Source organism: Scyliorhinus torazame, chromosome 14, assembly GCF_047496885.1.
Source record: "Scyliorhinus torazame isolate Kashiwa2021f chromosome 14, sScyTor2.1, whole genome shotgun sequence".
NCBI lineage: Eukaryota > Metazoa > Chordata > Chondrichthyes > Carcharhiniformes > Scyliorhinidae > Scyliorhinus > Scyliorhinus torazame.
The window spans coordinates 4,912,744-4,926,152 of NC_092720.1; the positions used below are offsets into that span (position 1 = coordinate 4,912,744).

Below are 13,409 nucleotides of genomic sequence, written 5' to 3' on the forward strand. Positions count from 1 at the left end.
CCAGGAAAGGTTCTATATAATGGAAAGTTTGTACCTTTCCAATATGAACTTACTGTTTGTGTATGCAGATCTCTGAAGTGGGGGCGGAGAATCTAAATATTTTCTTCACTCTTTGGATTGGATAGATGAATAAGAAAATAAGATGCAAAACCGTTCTCCATGTATTGATAGAATATGTGAAATTGTACTGAGAAACTTAGCACTTGTCTGGGAGGTAATATTAGGAAAGTCACTGTTTCCATTGATCTATTATTCCCTTTATTAATGTGCCAGTTGTCACTGTTAACTGCTGCCTAGTGTATAGTCTCAGACTTGCTGGGTCTGCATTGACTGTGGGTAGGTTCAGAGTTGGTGGCATCTGCAACAAGCTCCAATCAGTGGCAGCAGCAAAAAATAAAGCAGCACACAGCTTGCACAGCTGCTGAGCAAACTTTCAGAGGCTGCAGTTGACAGTGTCCGAGACCACTCAGACAAGATGGACCAGCTCAGCACTCCAGCTGCAAACACTGTCAGAAGGTACAGTATGATGAAAGAAATCTGGAAAGGGGATGAGCAAAAGGAGATGTGAGGGAGAAAAAAGTTGGTTTGTCTTATATTCTAAGTTATTTTCAAACTATTTGGTAATATTATGCATAATACTTGAGGCTTTCAGGAGATTTTATGAACATGGATTAATAAGCAATTCACTGGGATGAAAATGAGTGTTAGAATAGAGTTATGTTTACAAATTGTTACTTAAAACTTCCTGAACAAATTGCAAGTAGTATAAGTCAGATTGCAGTAATGTAGTTAATGGACTTTGGGGGTTTACTATTGTGAGCTCGATAGAATAACGCAAGAGGTGGATGTAGTGGCGATTCATCATTGCGTTTTAATATGCCGAATTTGGTGAATATTTATGTGGATTTGTTGACATGGGTACAGAACTAGTCGAATGGCAGTGTGAGCGTGGGACTAATGTGATGGCCATGGGATAGTCTGATGAACACATGAGGCTAGTGTCACAGGAGTGGTCGCATGAGTTTGGGATGGGGAAGGGAGCAAACAGGAAGTGCTGGCGTGACTTGTGGGTAGGGGCACGTGGGGTGATGTTGGGTGATTGTTTGTGGGGTTGATGTGAGTAGTGATGGGTGTGCCTGGTGCCAGTGTGAAGAGGGGGAGTGAGTATGAAGCTGGGGCGATTAGTAGTTGGGGGTGCTGGTGATGGGCATGGGAGTGGCATGACAGGGAGGGGGCTGGCATGATTTTGAGGTGCTTGTGTGTCGGGATGACGGGGGTAGGGTTGGCGTGGGGCAGGCATGATAGAGGGTGATTTTGTCGGGTTGGTGCTACCAGGGGTGGGGGGTTGTGGGGGGGGGGGGGGGGAGAGGGAATGGAGAAAGGCGAGGAAGCGGAAGAGTGTGGGTGTGACAGGAGAGGGTGTGTGTGGGGGGGGGGGGGGGGGGAGTGAGGAGGGGTAGCGGGAGAGTGGGTGAGACAGGAGAGTGTATGGGGTGGGGGAGGAGAGAGGAGCGGAGACGGGAGAGAATGGGTGAGACAGGAGAGGGTGTGTGGGGGTGAGGAGAGGGGGAGTGGGGAGAGTGGGTGAGACAGGAGAGGGTGTGTGGGGGTGAGGAGAGGGGCAGTGGGGAGAGTGGGTGAGACAGGAGAGGGGGAGTGGGGAGAGTGTGGGTGAGACGGGGGAGAGTGTGGGTGAGACGGGAGAGAGTGTGGGGGGAGACCAGTGGAGGAGAAAGTAAGTTGACTGTTGTGACGACTGGGAGGGGGTTGGGGCACAATAGTCTGATGCAACAATGTGTGACTGTGCTGAACAAGTAGAATATGAAGTAATTTCAAATTTAATATTTGAGAAATCATCAGTTTTAATTACCTAAAGGCAATCCAATACAAATTTAGAATATTAAATATAAATAGATACTGTGAAAAATGTTCAGTGAAGATTCTGGTTGTATATAAATATACTGAGCTTATACTCATAGATTAGTTGAGGCATTTTGAGTGGAGGAGATCCCCTGAGTTCTCAATGAGATGGGATTTTTATTGCACTGCCCACTTTATCCTGAATATATATTTATTTACCCTTTTGACTTGCATGGATTGAACAATATAGATGCTTCAGACAGTGGGTGCTATGTACCAGACTGTCGCAGACAGTGGGTGCTATGTACCAGACTGTCGCAGACAGCGGGTGCTATGTACCAGGCTGTCGCAGATAGTGGGTGCTATGTACCAGACTGTCGCAGACAGTGGGTACTATGTACCAGGCTGTTGCAGACAGTGGGTGCTATGTACCAGGCTGTTGCAGACAGTGGGTGCTATGTACCAGACTGTCGCAGACAGTGGGTGCTATGTACCAGGCTGTCGCAGACAGTGCGTGCTATGTACCAGGCTGTCGCAGACAGTGGGTGCTATGTACCAGGCTGTTGCAGACAGTGGGTGCTATGTACCAGGCTGTTGCAGACAGTGGGTGCTATGTACCAGGCTGTCGCAGACAGTGGGTGCTATGTACCAGGCTGTTGCAGACAGTGGGTGCTATGTACCAGGCTGTTGCAGACAGTGGGTGCTATGTACCAGGCTGTCGCAGACAGTGGGTGCTATGTACCAGGCTGTCGCAGACAGTGGGTGCTATGTACCAGGCTGTCGCAGACAGTGGGTGCTATGTACCAGGCTGTTGCAGACAGTGGGTGCTATGTACCAGGCTGTTGCAGACAGTGGGTGCTATGTACCAGGCTGTCGCAGACATTGGTGCTATGTACCAGGCTGTTGCAGACAGTGGGTGCTATGTACCAGGCTGTTGCAGATAGCATCTCTTCTTTCCTGGAGATAAAACAATACCTTTCTTTAAAATGTTTAGAAATGCTTAAAGCTTTTCCACTTTTCCCCTTCCTGTAGTGTAATTAAATATAGCATGTAAGTATTGACCCCAAGGGGCTGTATCACTTTGAAGTGTTAGGACTATTCCCAGTGGGACTTTGCTCTTTCCAGCCCGACACACATTTTAAAATATCGGGGCTCAGCTGTCAGTTAGATAGGGGAAGAATTGCTAATGAATATAGTGATTAATTTGAGAATCTGAATCTATAAGTTTGAAATTGATCAGTGGTCCCTCTTGTATTTCTGGTTTTAAGAAATCATTTGAAAAATTGCAATAAATGATGTCTGAAATGTAATGGATCTGATGTACTTGTGCATTCCTTGGTAGGTTTAAGGGCCAGGAAAAGAGAGGTATGTGAACATTTTGTGCATACGTTGGTATGCATCAGAGGGTCAGGTTACATGAAAGGGAAGATGAGGGTAGGACTGTGGAGAGTAAGGGGAATTCCAGAGGACAGTGGAGGGGCACATTCCTTCCAGAACATTGCCCAGCTTTTCAATTGATGAATGTAATGAATGCTCTGGCATGACCCTGGCACAACACAACAATGAACTGTGGGTTGGTCTAGAATTGTGGTTTGTGTGGGGCGGGGGAGCAGATTCTGAAAGCAGAGTTCCTCCATGCTCTCTGCACCATGATAGAGACATAATTTCTGTGAGAAATTGACTTGTTTATTTCCCCTCCCTCCTCTCATCTAGACATCAATGCCCAACTGGTGTGTGGAGCAACAGGGATCCACTCCCAGCTGGTGTGTGGAGCCACAGGGATCCACTTCTAGCTGGGGTGCGTGGAGCCACAGGGATCTACTCCCAGCTGGTGTGTGGAGCCACAGGGATCCACTCCCAGCTGGGGGGTGCAGTGCCACAGGGATCCACTCCCAGCTGGGGTGCAGTGCCACATGGATCCACTCCCAGCTGGGGTGCGTGGAGCCACAGGGATCTACTCCCAGCTGGGGGTGCAGTGCCACAGGGATCCACTCCCAGCTGGGGGGTGCGGAGCCACAGGGATCTACTCCCAGCTGGGGTGCAGTGCCACAGGGATCCGCTCCCAGCTGGGGAGTGCGGAGCCACAGGGATCCACTCCCAGCTGGGGGTGCAGTGCCACAGGGATCCACTCCTAGCTGGGGTACGTGGACCCACAGGGATCTACTCCCAGCTGGGGTGCAGTGCCACAGGGATCCACTCCCAGCTGGGGTGTGTGGAGCCACAGGGATCTACTCCCAGCTGGGGTGCAGTGCCACAGGGTTCCACTCCCAGCTGGGGGATGCAGTGCCACAGGGATCCACTCCGAGCTGGGGTGTGTGGAGCCACAGGGATCTACTCCCAGATGGTGTGTGGAGCCACAGGGATCCACTCTCAGCTGGGGTGCGTGGAGCCACAGGGATCTACTCCCAGCTGGGGTACAGTGCCACAGGGATCCACTCCCAGCTGGGGGGTGCAGTGCCACAGGGATCCATTCCCAGCTGGGGTGTGTGGAGCAACAGGGATCTACTCCCAGCTGGTGTGCAGAGCCACAGTGATCCACTCCCAACTGGGGGGTGCGGAGTCACAGGGATCTACTCCCAGCTGGGGTGGGGAGCCACAGGGATCCACTCCCAGCTGGGTGTGTGGAGCCACAGGGATCCACCCATCCCAGCTGGGGTGCAGTGCCACAGGGATCCACTCCAGCTGGGGTGCAGCGCCACAGGGATCCACTCCCAGCTGGGGGGTGCGGAGTCACAGGGGTCTACTCCCAGCTGGGGGTTGCGGAGCCACAGGGATCTACTCCCAGCTGGGGAGCGGAGCCACAGGGATCCACTCCCAGCGGTGCCATAGGGATCGACTCCCAGCAGGGGTGCAGATCCACAGGGGTCGACTCCCAGTTGAGGTGTGGTGCCATGTGATCGGCTCCGAGCTGGGGTGCGGTGCCGCAGGGATCGACTCCCAGCTGGGGTGCGGTGCCGCAGGGATCGACTCCCAGCTGGGGTGCGGTGCCATAGGGATCGACTCCCAACTGGGTTGCAAAGCCACAGGGATCAACTCCCAGCTGGGGTGCGGCGCCACAGGGATCAACGCCCAGTTGGGGTGCAGTGCCACAGAGATAGAGAGGTGCAATTAAAGCATCATAAAAGTTTGGATTTTTGTTTGTATTAAGAGGGTTCCCTGCGGAATAGGGAATTCGACACATTGTGTTCATCTTAGTAAGATGATGTAGTTAATGGAAGGAGCCAGGGGTCGAAGCAGTCAGGTGTTTAGTTTCAGAGTTTCAGTTTATGGTTGGAAGGCAAGCTGAGAGGTTTCTGAAGAAATACAGCCAGAGATTATGTATTTTTCTTCCAGGGTTCAGGTCTATCTTTCCAAACAGAATATGTCTCTAATCAGCTGAATTTTTAGATTTTTAAAATCAGTCATGCTGATTAAATTGACTTTAGCACCAGTGCCTAACTTTAATTGCAGTAAGAAGTCTTACAACACCAGGTTAAAGTCCAACAGGTTTGTTTCGATGTCACTAGCTTTCGGAGCGCTGCTCCTTCCTCAGGTGAATGAAGCGGTATGTTCCAGAAACATATATATAGACAGATTCAAAGATGCCAGACAATGCTTGGAATGCGAGCATTAGCAGGTGATTAAATCTTTACAGATCCAGAGATGGAGTGGCTTGACACAATTCACACCTCTTTAACCTGGGGTTACCCCATCTCTGGATCGGTAAAGATTTAATCACCTGCTAATGCTCGCATTCCAAGTATTGTCTGGCATCTTTGAATCTGTCTGTATATATGTTTCTGGAGCATACCTCTTCATTCACCTGAGGAAGGAGCAGCGCTCCGAAAGCTAGTGACATCGAAACAAACCTGTTGAAAATGAATGAAAAAATAAATCGAAAAAGAATGCCTAGATTTAGTTGTAGGCTTAGAAATTTCACAACTACGTGTATGGGCTTCCAACTTTTACAAATGACAATGATGGATCATTGTCATTTGGTTAACATAGATAGAATTTACAGTGCAGAAGGAGGCCATTCGGCCCATCGAGTTTGCACCGGCTCTTGGAAAGAGCACCATACCCAAGGTCAACACCTCCACCCTATCCCCATAACCCAGTAACCCCACCCAACACTAAGGGCAATTTTGAACACTAAGGGCAATTTATCATGGCCAATCCACCTAACCTGCACATCTTTGGACTGTGGGAGGAAACCGGAGCACCCGGAGGAAACCCACGCACACACGGGGAGGATGTGCAGACTCCACACAGACAGTGACCCAAGCCGGAATCGAACCTGGGACCCTGGAGCTGTGAAGCAATTGTGCTATCCACAAGGCTACCGTGCTGCCCTCCATCATTAAGAAGAATCTCAACCGGATATCTCCACGCATTCAGAGGTTGATGATCAAGTTACAAAGCTATGACTTCAATCTCATCTACACTCCAGGTAAATATTTGTTCTTCGTAGATGCATTATTGCAAGTGCCGACACAAAACATGAGTAGTGAAATTGCTGAAGATGTAGATCTGCATGTTAATCTTATTTCCATACTACTGCCAGTATCAGATACAAAACTACGTGAGATCCAAGAATACACTAGGAAGGATCAAACTCTTTGAGAGGTGATGAGGAACATCAACTCACACTGGTCCAGAGGTCAATGTACAGAGTTCTACAATATAATATCAACTCAGTATCATTAATGGAGTGGTACTTCATTTGAACACTATAGTTATACCTCAATCTCTTTGCAAGGATGTACTTAAGAGGATACATTAAGGATACTTCGGGATTGATAAGTGTAAATGGAGAGCTTCTGACTCTGTTTACTGGACAGGTATAACCCAGGATATTGAAAGGATGGTCAGTTGTTGTGACTCATGCCAGGCGCGTTGTTGCAAGCAAACAAGTGAACTTATGCAAATACCTGATTTACCTACGGCACCATGGCAGAAAGTAGCTACAAGGGAAAGATTGTTTAATTATCATAGACTATTTTCAAACTATCCCGAAATGGCTCTACAGTCAAGCATAACGGCAAGCAGTGTAATACTGCAGACCAAGTCAATTTGTGCTAGACACTGAATTCCTCAAGTTGCTGTGAGTGACAACGGTCCTTGTTTTAGCTGTAAAGAGTGGCAACACTTCGCAGTCATGTATGATTTCAATCCGTGTCAAGTCCGTTGTACCACACGCCAATGGCAAAGCCGAAAAAGGTGTGCATATTGTTAAGCAATTGTTGAAGAAAGCAATGGCCAGCCAATCTGATCCATATCTCACACTATTGAGTTACAGAGCGTCACCATTATCACATGGTAGATTGGCAGCAGAGTTAATCATGAATAGAAGGTTGTGTACCACACTTCCATATTTGTTCAAAGGGCCAAATGACCTACTCCTATTTCCTATGTTCTTAACAAAAGGCCATTTTTCAAGAGGACACGGTTTGGGTACAGTCAAGCTACAAACCGACGAAAGGAAAGGCGGGGCAAGTAAACCCATAACTTTACGAATGACGTGAGATATGAAGATGAAATAGAAAATGGAGGCACATGTAAAATTCATAATATAAAGAACAAAGAAAATTACAGCACAGGAACAGTCGCTTCGGCCCTCGCAGCCTGCGCCGATCCAGATCCTTTATCTAAACCTGTCACCTATTTTCCAAGGATCTACTTTCCTCTGTTCCCCGCCCGTTCATATATCTGTCTAGATGCATCTTGAATGATGCTATCATGCCTGCCTCTACCACCTCCACTGGCAAAGCGTTCCAGGCACCCACCACCCTCTGCGTAAAAAAACTTTCCACGCACATCTCCCTTAAACTTTCCCCCTCTCACCTTGAAATCGTGACCCCTTGTAATTGACACCCCCACTCTTGGAAAAAGCTTGTTGCTATTCACCCTGTCCATACCTCTCATAATTTTGTAGACCTCAATTAGGTCTCCCCTCAATCTCCATCTTTCCAACGAAAACAATCCTAATCTACTCAACCTTTCTTCATAGCTAGCACCCTGCATACCAGGCAACATCCTGGTGAACCACCTCTGCACCCTCTCTAAAGCACCCACATTCTTCTGGTAATGTGGCGACCAGAACTGCACGCAGTATTCCAAATGTGGCTTAACCAAAGTCCTATACAACTGTAACATGACCTGTCGACTCTTGTACTCAATACCCCGTCCGATGAAGGCAAGCATGCTAAATGCCTTCTTGACCACTCTTATCGACTTGCGTTGCCACCTTCAGGATACAATGGACCTGAACTCCCAGATCTCTCTGTACATCAATTTTCCCCAGGACTCTTCCATTGACCGTATCATCCGCTCTTGAATTAGATCTTCCAAAATGCATCACCTTACATTTGCCTGGATTGAACTCCATCTGCCGTTTCTCTGCCCAACTCTCCAATCTATCTATATTTTGCTGTATTCTGTGACAGTTCTCCTCGCTATCTGCAACTCCACCAATCTTAGTATCATCTGCAAACTAGCTAATCAGACCACCTATACCTTCGTCCAGATCATTTATGTATATCACAAACAACAGTGGTCCGAGCATGGATCCCTGTGGAACACCACTAGTCACTTTTCTCCATTTTGAGACACTCCCTTCCACCACTACTCTCTGTCTCCTGTTCTTTATCCATCTAGCTAGTACACCCTGAACCCCATACGACTTCACTTTTTCCATCAACCTGCCATGGGAAACTTTTATCAAACGCCTTACTGAAGTCCATGTATATGACATCTACAGCCCTTCCCTCATCAATTAACTTTGTCGCTTCCTCAAAGAATTCTATTAGGTTTGTAAGACATGACCTTCCCTGCACAAAACCATGCTGCCTATCACTGATAAGTCTATTTTCTTCCAAATGTGAATAGATCAAATCCCTCAGTACCTTCTCCAACGGTTTGCCTACCACTGACGTCAAGCTCACAGGTCTATAATTCCCTGGATTATCCCTGCTACCCTTCTTAAACAAAGGGACAACATTAGCAATTCTCCAGTCCTCCGGGACCTCACCCGTGCTCAAGGATGCTGCAAAGATATCTGTTAAGGCCCCAGCTATTTCGTCCCTCGCTTCCCTCTGAAACCTGGGATAGATCCCATCCGGACCTGGGGACTTGTCCACCTTAATGCCTTTTAGAATACCCAAAACCTCCCCCTTCCTTATGCCGACTCGACCTAGAGTATTTAAACATCCATCCCTAGCCTCAACATCCGTCATGTCCCTCTCCTTGGTGAATACCGATGCAAAGCACTCATTAAGAATCTCACCCATTTCCTCTGACTCCACGCATAAATTTCCTCTTTTGTTTTTGAGTGGGCCAATCCTTTCTCCAGTTACCCTCTTGCTCCTTATAACAAATAAAAGGCTTTGGGATTTTCCTTAAACCTGTTAGCCAAAGATATTTCGTGACTCCTTTTAGCCTTCTTTATTGCACGTTTGAGATTTGTCCTACTTTCCCGATATTCCTCCAAAGCTTCATCAGTTTTAAGTCGCCTAGATCTTATGTGTGCTTCCTTTTTCATCTTAGCTAGTCGCACAATTCCACCCGTCATCCATGGTTCTCTAATCTTGCCATTTCTATCCCTCATTTCACAGGGACATGTCTGTCCTGCACTCCAATCAACCTTTTCTTAAAAGACTCACACATTTCAAATGTGGATTTACCCTTAAACAGCTGCTCCCAATCCACATCCCCTAGCTCCTGCCGAATTTTGTTATACTTGGCCTTTCCCCAATTTAGCACTCTTCCTTTAGGACCACTCTCGTCTTTGTCCACGAGTATTCTAAAACTTATGGAATTGCGATCGTTATTCCCAAAGTAATCACCGACTGAAACTTCAACCACCTGGCCGGGATCATTCCCCAATACCAGGTCCAGTATGGCCCCTTCCCGAGTTGGACTATTTACATACTGCTGTAAAAAACTCTCCTGGATGCTCCTTACAAATTCTGCGCCATCTACGCCTCCAACACTAAATGAGTCCCATTCAATGTTGGGGAAGTTAAAATCTCCCTTCATGACCACCCTATTGCTCCTATATTTTTCTATAATCTGCCTACATATTTGTACCTCTACTTCACACTTGTTTTGGGAGGCCTGTAGAAAAGTTCCAACAATGTTACTGCACCCTTACTATTTCTTAGCTCTACCCATATTGCCTCAGTGCTCGAATCCTCCATTGTGCCATCCTTAATCACAGCTGTGATATCATCTCTGACCAGTAATGCAACTCCTCCACCCCTTTTACCTCCCTCTCTATCCCTCCTGAAGCATCTATACCCTGGGATATTTAGTTGCCAGTCTTGCCCTTCCCTCAACCAAGTCTCAGTAATACCAATAACATCATATTCCCAGGTACTAATCCAAGCGCTAAGTTCATCTGCCTTACCTGCTACACTTCTCGCATTAAAACAAATGCACCTCAGACCACCTGTCCCTTTAAGTTCATCATCTCTTCCCTGTCTACTCTTCCCCTTAGTCACATTGAGTTTATTAGCTAGTACCTTACTGGCTTTAGTTGCTGCCTCTTTACTGACCTCTAACTTCCTAATCTGGTTCCAAAATATGTATGAGGACTGTAGACTATAGGAAAGAGGAAATCAGTGAAGCAAGGAGAGAGTATGAGTAGAGACTGACAGCGAGCTCAAAAGGGAATCCAAAGGTTTTCTTTAAGTATATAAATAATAAAAAGATATTACCATGAATGGAAGGGCTGCTTGGGGACCGTAATGGGAATTTATGCATAATCTTTAGTAGTGTCACAAGCAGGCTTACATTAACACTGCAATGAAGTTACTGTGAAAAGATCCTAGTCGCCACATTCCGGCGCCTGTTCGGGTACACAGAGGGAGAATTCAGAATGTCCAGTTCACCTAACAAGCACGTCTTTCGGGACTTGTGGGAGGAAACTGGAGCACCCGGAGGAAACCCATGTCGACACGGGGAGAACGTGGAGACTCCACACAGACAGTGACCTAAACCGGGAATCGAACCTGGGAACCTGGTGCTGTGAAGCAACAGTGCTAACCACTGTGCTGCCCTGTCATGACATGTCAGCATAGAGCATAGTTGAGGGACTAAATTATTAATTTGCCTTTGACTTTACCAAGGAAAAGATGCTGCAAAAGTCATTGTCAAATAGGAGGCAATTGATGGGTTAAAAATTGATGAAGTCACGGTAGTCTGACTGCACGTGGCATTCACAACAAGGAGGATGAATTGACAGCACAAATATAAGGAAATGGGTATGATCTATTTGCCATTACGGAGATGTAGCTGCAGGAAGACCAAGACTGGGAACTGAATGTTCAAGAGTATTTGATATTTGGGAAGGATAGGTAAAAAAGGGAATATACGTGCAGTTAATAAAGAATAAGATAAGTACATTAAAGAGATAGGATCTTGGATCAGAAGATCAAGATGTCGAATCCGTTTGAGTGGAGCTAAGAAACAGCAAGCAGCAGCAAACGTTGGTGGGAGCTGTTTATAGACCATCAAACAGTAGCAGTAATATAGGGCATGGTATAAATCAGGAAGTGCATGTAACGAGGGTAATACAATAATCGTGGGGGCTTCAACCTACATATACACTGGATAAACCTAATTAACACTGATGCTGAGGAGGATCAATTCCTGGAACGTGTGCAAAATGATTTTCTAGAACCGTATAATCGGGAACCAACTGGAGAAAGGGCTATTTTAGGTCTAGTACTGTGTCATGAGAAAGGACTGATCTTGTTGTAAAGGAGCCTTTCGGCAAGAGTGATCATAATATGAGCAAATTTTGCATCAAATTTAAAGTAGGTGCAGCTCAATCCGAAACTAGAATCTTAAATCTAAACAAACTCCGAAGGCATGAGAGGCGAGTTGGCTGTGGTAGATTGGGGAACTGCAATAAACGGTATGACAGTAGACAGGCAATGTCCAGCATTTAAATAATTAATGCAGGTTTTATATATTCCTTTTAAGAAACCAAAACCCAACCAGAAAAATGATGTAACCGTGGCTAACGAGAGGTTAAAAATGATATTAGGTCAAAGGAAGAGGTTATAAAGCGACCAAAGAAAAGCTCCGGCCTGAGGATTGAGCGCTTTTTAAGAATTCAGCAAAAGAGGGCCAAGAAACTGATTATGTGAAAATAGAAAAATAAAGTAACTTGGCGAGAAACATAAAACCAGACTGTAAAAGATTCTATAGCGATGTAAGAAGGAAAAGATTAGCAAAGAAAACTGTGCAGAATTTATAATGGGGAATAAGGAAATGGCAGGAAAGCAAAACAGATACTTTGTGCCCAGATTCACAGATGAAGACAAATAAATCATTCCAAAAATATGAGAGGAACATGAGATTAATGAGCATGAAGAACTGAAAGCGATTAGTATTAGTGAAAAAGAAATATTGGAAAAATTAATGAGGCTGAATGTTGATAAAACAGGAAGGCAGATTATTATCTGAATGGTGGCTGTTTTGGTAAAGGGGAAGTGCAATGAGACCTGGCTGTGATGGTGGAACAGTCGCTGAAGGTTGGCATGTAGGTACAGCAGGCGGCGAGGAAACCTAATGGCACGCTGACCTTCACAGCGAGAGGATTTGAGTATAGGAGTAGGGAAGTCTTGCTGCAGTTATAAAGGGCCTTGGTGAGGCCACACCTTGAGTATTGTGTGCAGTTTTGGTCTCCTAGTTTGAGAAAGGACATTCTTGCTATTGAGGGTGTCCAGCGAAGGTTCACCAGACTAATTCCCGGGATGGCAGGACTGACATATGAAGAAAGACTGGATCGACTGGGCTTGTACTCACTGGAGTTTATGAGAATCTAAAATCCTGATGGGACTGGACAGGCTAGATGTGGGAAGAATGTTCCCGATAAGACCATAAGACATAGGAGCGGAAGTAAGGCCATTCGGCCCATCGAGTCCACTCCACCATTCAATCATGGCTGATTTCAACTCCATTTACCCGCTCTCTCTCCATAGCCCTTAATTCCTCGAGAAATCAAGAATTTATCAACGTCTGTCTTAAAGACACTCAACGTCCCGGCCTTCACCGCCCTCTGGCAATGAATTCCACAGACCCACCACTCTCTGGCTGAAGAAATTTCTCCTCATCTCTGTTCTAAAGTGACTCCCTTTTATTCTAAGGCTGTGCCCCCGGGTCCTAGTCTCCCCTGCTAATGGAAACAACTTCCCTACATCCACCCTATCTAAGCCATTCATTATCTTGTAAGTTTCTATTAGATCTCCCCTCAACCTCCTAAACTCCAATGAATATAATCCCAGGATCCTCAGACGTTCATCGTATGTTAGGCCGACCATTCCTGGGATCATCCGTGTGAATCTCCACTGGACCCGCTCCAGTTCCAGTATGTCCTTCCTGAGGTGTGGGGCCCAAAATTGCTCACAGTATTCTAAATGGGGCCTAACTAATGCTTTATAAAGTTTCAGAAGTACATCCCTGCTTTTATATTCCAAGCCTCTTGAGATAAATGACAACATTGCATTTGCTTTCTTAATTACGGACTCAACCTGCAAGTTTACCTTTAGAGAATCCTGGAC

At 46.3% G+C, this 13,409-nt stretch overlaps 1 protein-coding gene across 2 annotated transcripts in view; it reads left to right on the plus strand.

The window, feature by feature from the left end:
- The first annotated feature begins 460 nt into the window (after positions 1–460).
- Positions 461–13,409, plus strand: part of tp63 (tumor protein p63) — a 284,904-nt gene continuing 271,955 nt past the window's right edge. For both annotated transcript variants that reach the window (XM_072473636.1, XM_072473638.1), the window contains exon 1: positions 461–516. In XM_072473636.1, coding sequence (XP_072329737.1) covers positions 476–516 — 41 coding nt within the window. In that variant the 5' untranslated portion in view covers positions 461–475. The remainder of the gene's footprint in view (positions 517–13,409) is intronic.